Source organism: Mandrillus leucophaeus, unplaced genomic scaffold (genome assembly GCF_000951045.1).
Source record: "Mandrillus leucophaeus isolate KB7577 unplaced genomic scaffold, Mleu.le_1.0 Scaffold274, whole genome shotgun sequence".
Classification (NCBI taxonomy): Eukaryota; Metazoa; Chordata; class Mammalia; order Primates; family Cercopithecidae; genus Mandrillus; species Mandrillus leucophaeus.
Window position 1 is genome coordinate 415,075 of NW_012102854.1, and position 7,714 is coordinate 422,788.

The following is a 7,714-nucleotide window of genomic DNA, read 5'->3' on the forward strand; positions in this document are numbered from 1 at the left end:
TTCTTACAGGAATTAGAGAAGCTAACTAAAATGGAAAGCTATAGCATTGTCATGAACCACAGAACTCAATATTGCTAAGACATTAGTTCTCACTAATAAAAAACCTAGCATGTTTATCTAAAGAAATCAAGAAGTTGATTCCAAAATGAAATTGAGAAGAAAATGACCTAGAATAGCTAAAAGTTGTTTTCGTTTGTTTGCTTGTTTTTTTTTGAGATAGAGTCTCACTCTGTTGCCCGGCTAGAGTGCAATGGCACAGTTTTGGCTCACTGCAATTTGTGCCTCCCAGATCCAAGCAATTCTCCTGCCTCAACCACCCGAGTAGCTGGGACCACAGGCGTGTGCCACCATACCTGGCTAATTTTTGTATTTTTAGTAGAGATGGGGTTTCACCATGTTGGCCAGGCTGGTCTTGAACTCCTGACCTCCAGGTGATCTGCCCGCCTCGGCCTCCCAAAGTGCTGGGGTTACAGGCATGAGCCACTATGCCTGGCCCTAAAAGTTTTTAAAAAGCACAAAGTTAGAAGACTTACTCTAACTGACTTCTAGACTTCTTATAAAGTTACAATAATCAAAGACCAGGTGGTATTGTCAATGTGACTTAAAATATGTCCAAAGAAACAACAGATTGTCCAAAAATAGACTGACACAAATGTGATCAATTTTCTCTATGATCATCAGAGTAATTCAGGCAACAAATACTGATGGAACAAATTGATAACCATATAGAAGAATAGACTCTCGAACCCTACTTCACATCATAAAAAAAACATGAGGTGCATCACAGAACTAATCATAAAAAGCAAAATATACAGCCAGGTGCAGTGGCTCACACCTGTAATCCCAGCACTTTGGGAGGCTGAGACAGGCAGATGACCTAAGGCTGGGAGTTCGAGACCAGCCTGACCAACAAGGAGAAACCCCGCCTCTACTAAAAATACAGAATTAGTGGGGCGTGGTGATGGATGCCTATAATTCCAGCTACTTGGGAGGCTGAGGCAGGAGAATCGCTTGAACCCGGGAGGTGGAGGTTGCGGTGAGCTGAGATTATGCCATTGCACTCTAGCCTGGGCAACAAGAGCAGAATACTGTCTCAAAAAAAAGCAAACTATACACAGAAAATACAGAGCACTATCCTCACCATACCTAGAAAAGAGAACTATCCTCACTATACTTAGAAAAAGACAAATATTTGTTTGAGAGGTCAAATAATTAATTAATTATAAAAGAAACAATGATTAACTGAAATTCACCAAAGTTAAAAACTTCTATTCCTCAAAAGACACAATTAAAATGACTACGCAAGTCATAGACTAGGGAAAATATTTGTAATACGTACATTGAACAAAAGATGTCTATCCACAATATGTAAACAATTCCTACTACTCAAGGAAAAATAGATACTACTTAAATAAAAAATGGATAAAACACTTGAACAGGGCTGGGCATGGTAGCTCACGCCTGTAATCCCAGCACTTTGGGAGGCCAAGGTGGGCGGATGGCAAGGTCAGGAGTTTGAGACCAGCCTGGCCAATATGATGAAACCCCGTCTCTACTAAAAATACAAAAAAGTACCCAGTGTGGTGGCGCACATTTGTAATCCCAGCAAATTGGGAGGCTGAGGCAGGAGAATTGCTTGAACCCAGGAGGCAGAGGTTGCAGTGAGCCAAGATTGCGCTACTGCACTCCAGCCTGGGCGACAGAGTGAGACTCCATCTCAAAACCAAAGAAACAAACGAACAAACAAACAAAACACTTGAACAGATGCCTCTAATATAAAAAGCACGTGAAAAGGTTTTCAATATCATTAGCCGTAAAATAAATCTAAATTAAAACTGCGAAGTTGGCCGGGTGCGCTGGCTCACGCCTGTAATCCCAGCACTTTGGGAGGCTGAGGCGGGCGGATCACGAGGTCAGCAGTTTGAGACCAGCCTGATCAACATGGTGAAACCCCATCTCTACTAAAAATACAAAAATTAGCTGGGCATCGTGGCACACGCCAGTAATCCCAGCTACTTAGGAGGCTAAGGCAGGAGAATTGATTGAACTCAGGAGGCGGAGATTGCAATGAGCTGAGACTGCGTCATGGCACTCCAGCCCAGGCAACAGAGCGAAACTCTGTCCAAAAAAAAAAAAAAAAAAAAAAACTGCAAAGTTATACAACAAGAATGGCCAACATGACCAGAATGGCCAAAATGAACGTAAAATGTAGAAAAGAATGTGGGGCAATCAAAATTCTCATACAGTGCTGATGAAAGTCTAAAATGGTATAGTAGTTTTAGCTACTAAACTACCAAACTAAAATGGTAGTTTCTAAAGAAGTAAAATATGTATCTGCCTTATGAATCAGCAATATCACTGCTAGGTGTTTACTGAAGAAAAATAAACATGTATGTCCACAGAAATATTTTTACAAGAATGACTATAGCAACTTTGTTCATAAACTAAAAACATCCTAAACTAAAAACATCCCAAATGTCTTTCAACAGGAGATGCATAAACTGATATATTCATACAATGGAAAACTGTTTCACAGTTAACAAACTACTTATGCATGCAGAAGCAGGTATAAATCTCTCAGACATGAAGCTGAGTGAAAGAAAGCAGATATGAAAAAGGTTTGCAATAGACAGAATGAATCTATGTTGGTAGACGTCACAACTCTGATTGTCTTAATGGGAGGGATTGAGTTGGAAGAGGCCTGGTGGATCTTAATGGGTTAATGAAACTGTCTTTTATCTCGATTGGAGTGTGAGATACATGGGTTTATACTTCTGTCAGAACTCACAGAACTTTACATTTTATATCTCCATGTACGTTATACCTATAAAACATGGAATAGATTCTTGGTAAGGTAATAGCAGCCAATATTTCCATAAACACAGGTAAACAAGGAAAAGATTTACATGGGAGTGATATTCATACCTAAAATTTACATTTTAGAGGCATGAAAGTCAGCCATATATAGGCACTTTACAGGTCTCAGGTCTTTAATACATCACTAATAGGAAGGCTACTATGAAAATATAGAAAATAAAAAGTGCTGGTGAAGAAACTGTAACCCTTGTACACTGTTGGTGGGAATGTGAAATGACGCAGCTACTACAGAAAACAGTATGGTGATTCCTTAAATATTAAACACAGAATTACCACATTATTCAGCAATTCCACTTCTGAGACTATACCCAAAATAACTGAAAGCAGGGACTAAAACTGATATTTGTACACCCATGTTCACAACAGCAATAGTCACAATAGCCAAAAGATGGAAGGAACCCAACTGACCACTGATGTATGAATGAATAAGCAAAATGTGGTATATACATACAACAGAATATTAATCAGCATTAAAAAGGAAGGAATGGATGAACCTGGAGGACATTATGTTAAGTAAAATAAGCCAGTCAGAAAAAGGATAAATACTATGTGATTCCACTTACAAGAGGTACCTAGAGTAGTCAAATTTACAGAGACTGTAAGTAGAATGGCGGTTGGCAGGGCTAGGGAGTAGGGATAAAGGGAAGTTATTTTTATTTATTTATTTTTTTGAGATGGAGTCTCGCTCTGTCACCAGGGCTGGAGTGCAGTGGTGCTATCTTGGCTCACTGCAACCTCCACCTCCCAGGTTCAAGCAATTCTCCTGCTTCAGCCTCCCAAGTAGCTGGGATTTCAGATGCCTGCCACCACGCCCAGTTAATTTTTTGTATTTTTAGTAGAGACGGGGTTTCACCATGTTAGCCAGAATGGTCTCGATCTCCTGACCTCAAGATCCGCCCACTTCGGCCTCCCAAAGTGCTGGGATTACAGGCGTGAGCCACCGCGTCCGGCCGTGGGAAATTAATGGGTACAGAGCTTCATTTTTGCAAGATGAGTTCTGGAGATGGATGGTGGTGATGGTTGCACAACAGTGAGAATGTACTTGATGCCACTGAACTATATGCTTAAAAAGTTTAAGATAGTATATTTAATGTTATGTGTATTTTACCAAAATAACAAAAATAGATCCCTAAAAACATTCAAAGGCATCAACTACTTGACATTTAATATTTACTAGACTTCATTTATAGACTCACCTAGATAGCTGTAACTTGGAAAAATTCTCTGTGTCCATAGCTCTTCTCCTTGTTCCAACTTGCGGATCATATCAGGCTTAGTCATGTGAAACCCTGATGATGGAAAATAAGACTCTTGGTCTAAGCTGTTTCGACTTTAAAACTATTGAAGTAAGATAAAGATACAACTTCAAGGTAGTAAATGAGGTATACATTAATGTCTTACCAAAGTTAATACCTTATACTACACAAGTGATGATATAATCATATTTTCTTTTCTTTTCTTTTCTCTTTTTTTTTTTTTGAGACAGTCTCGCTCTGTCACCCAGGCTGGAGTGCAGGGTTCAATCTTGACTCACTGCCACCTCGTCTCCCAGGTTCAAGCAATTCTCGTGCCTCAGACTCCTAAGTAGCTGGGATTATAGGTATGTGCCACCACACCCAGCTAATTTTTGTGTTTCACCATGTTGGCCAGGCTGGTCTCAAACTCCTGGCCTCAAGTGATCCACCTGCCTCGGCCTCCCAAAGTGCTGGGATTACAGGCGTGAGCAACTGCGCCTGGCAAGATAATACTTTCTACTAAAAAAAAAAAATCACCTCTAATCCTTGAAATTCAAAGTTCTATATGTATCAGGAATTCTTAGAAGGAGATGCATGACATTGAAAGATTCAGGAGTGCTTCTTACCCACAGATACAAAGTGGCAATAGTTTTCCAACATCACATCCCTGTAGAGGGCCTTCTGAGCAGGGTCTAGTTGCTGCCACTCCTCCTGGGTGAAGTCCACAGTCACATCCTTGAATGACACTGATCCCTGTAAGGGCATACTCTAGTTCATCCTGAAGTGATCGGAAATGTGTGAGAACTAGATATTGGAGACCTAGTACTGACAATGTTTACTGGTCAGACTAGTTTCCTTATTTATGTTTTATATTGTATAAAATTCTCTCTCTGAAAATACATCCATTTGTATTTACTTATAATCTCATGCTAAACATACTGAGATCACACTACTTGTCCTGAATGTGACTGGTTGCCTGGTAGACCAAAATGAATAAAACCCTGACCCTGCTCATGAGAAGTTACAGGCTAAGAGAGGGGCATACATGTAAATACATGCACTTAGTAGGTTTTACAGATGCAATGACAGAAATACGTACAAGGTAAAGTGTCACAAAACAAGGAAAAATTTCATTTTGTACTCTGAGGCTTCACTGAGGACATAAAAGTTTTGTACTCACAACGAATTTGTTTTGTAGGAATACAGGGCATCAGCTTTTAAAAATTCATGGGGAGAAAAAAACCAGTTAGTAAATCAGGAAATAGCAAAAGGCACAGTATGTTAGGAAACAGTCTTTGAGCTCTAAGAAGGAAAAGGTATATGGAGGTAGGCAGTGGGGATATTATGACATGACACTAGATTTTTTTTTCCTACAGAACAGCGGTCTTAAAGATATACTGAACACATTCCCAACATTGTAGCTATTTATAAACCATCAATAGGCATTTATGAAAATCTACATTGTTAATGATTACTGCTCTTGAATGTAAATTGTTAACATTTTATTTCCTTCCAGTAGACGATCTCGTACATTCTACTGTGATGCATGCCCTACTTTGGGTCTGTTGCTTTAAGGAATAGAAAGAACGTGAATAAACATAAGGACACACATGTTATGTGATAAAAGTTTTGAGGCAATACTCCTGAAGACTAGAAAAGGCTTAATGTATATTATGTGGGAATGACAATTAAGTAACCATGGTTAGAGATGTCTTCTAGATTAAGGAAGTGTCAGCGGGCTGACAGAGAACAACTGCACCTACATGACCACCATTACAACAGAGATGGTTGTAAATTGGCTGTAGAGTGGAAAAGATACAGGCATGTTATCTGCATAGGCAAATGCATGGCTGCTGGGACTAGAAAGTGAAAATGGGAAACAGAAGAAAATGTAGGCTGGACCAAAGGAAGTAATGAGGTAACCTTGGAAGTGTACTTTAAGTGTCTGTGGAACATACAGGTGGTGATAGCTAGTGGAGGTTGGATATATAGTTTTGACACTCTGGACAGGGGTCTAGAGTGGAGAGGGGTATTTGAGAGTCACTAGAATCACACTAAGTGTAGCCTTCAGAGTGAATATGATTATGCATAGAGAAAAAGGGACTGTGAAGAAGAGAACCAATTAGCATCTGAGGAAAACCAATATTGTAAAGGTTGGTGGATGAGCTAAAGAGGAATTTTCTGAAAGATATGAAAAGAGGACAAAGTACTGTTTGATCAACAATAGAGTATTTCAAAAGTGGCCTGGCATATGGATTTCCTTCTCCTGCACCAGCATATAAAACATTAAAAGAAACTAAAAAGAAAATAACAAATCTCTAACAGCATCAGAATACTGGAAAGGTTTTCACTGGCAGGCCACAATTTATAGGATCGGCTAGCAGACATGAATAAAACACGAAGATCAGAGAGGAGGAACACAAAACCTGTTTCTTTGACAAGCCTACAATCAAATTGCTACCCTAAACGCCTCACAAAGCAGGACATCTTTCCAGAAACGAATGCTGGGATCTACCACTTCTATCTCCCAACATATCACTGCAAAACCTAGGCTAGCGGAGATAATTAAGGTTTTTCCATGTCTGCTCCATGACTACTCACAACTTAGATCTCAAATCAGCATCAGGACAAGTTAAATTGATTCAAGCCATATATTCCCATTTAAATCAAGACAATACCTTTCTGTTTCAGCAGTTTGTGAGAAGACTGAGAAAGGAGATGATGAATGATGTACCCAATGAATATGTACAACTAGAAGGTGCGCTTGGGGAAGGCTTAAGTTGATCTGGTTGGAATGGAGAAATTGTGAACAGGGCTGGATATAGGATGAGGCAGGTGAGGCATCTAGAATGCAAAATTTAGGCAGGCACAGCCCTGAGGGTACCCCTTAAATATTTCACCTCATGCCACCCGCCTGCCTCATCCTAATCTGGCCCTGACTGAAGACTAGTTTCACGGAAGAAAATCTCAATATCTGGGAAGGTTAAAGGACAGGGAAGCTCATGTTCATACACCATGAAAAAAAGTTATTCCAGAAAGAGAGGAAACATCATCTCACCTGAGACATGGCTTTGAGATTTCTAGATGAACCTTCTCTTTTGAGCTCTTCTTTTGGAAAAGGAAACAGTCCTGAGAAAGCAGAGATAGAGGATACATGTATGTGTGAGACCATACTTAACTCAGAACTCCCGGAATTAACTCAGTTAAATCTGCATGAATGTTCACTATTTCAGCACTTGTCCACCCTACGTACCCTTCAGATGTCCAGGATGGTAGTTAGTGGGAAAACAGACAAATCAGGCTCCCTCACAAACACCAGAAACCCAGTCTGTTGGTAAAGTAGACAGGATTCTGGGGAACCTGTTTTAACTTCAAGAGAGGGAACATTGTGTTTTTCGCTCTGCAGCTCTGCCTTCCATCTCCCACTAAACACAGGTTTACTGTGTATTTCCAAATGGTTCTTCTTGGACTTTTTGCCAATTTACACTGACAGTAGTGGATGAGAATACCTTCCCAAGCCCTGATGAAGACAGTTGACAACTTTTAAATCTGTGCTTATCTGGTCTATATTGTATTGAGAATGATTTTTTTTTTTTTTTTTT

At 39.8% G+C, this 7,714-nt stretch overlaps 1 protein-coding gene across 3 annotated transcripts in view; it reads right to left on the reverse strand.

Annotated features, from left to right (window-relative positions):
• ZNF382 (zinc finger protein 382) overlaps nucleotides 1–7,714 on the reverse strand; it is a 23,232-nt gene that overhangs the window by 13,332 nt on the left and 2,186 nt on the right. Inside the window, exons 2-4 of one of the 3 annotated variants that reach the window (XM_011984785.1) lie at nucleotides 7,171–7,241; nucleotides 4,739–4,890; nucleotides 4,074–4,166 (exon numbers count right to left, since the gene is read on the reverse strand). In XM_011984785.1, the coding sequence (XP_011840175.1) occupies nucleotides 4,074–4,166; nucleotides 4,739–4,877 (232 nt within the window). In that variant the 5' untranslated portion in view covers nucleotides 4,878–4,890; nucleotides 7,171–7,241. The remainder of the gene's footprint in view (nucleotides 1–4,073; nucleotides 4,167–4,738; nucleotides 4,891–7,170; nucleotides 7,242–7,714) is intronic. The other 2 variants (XM_011984786.1, XM_011984787.1) reach the window with 2 other exon arrangements.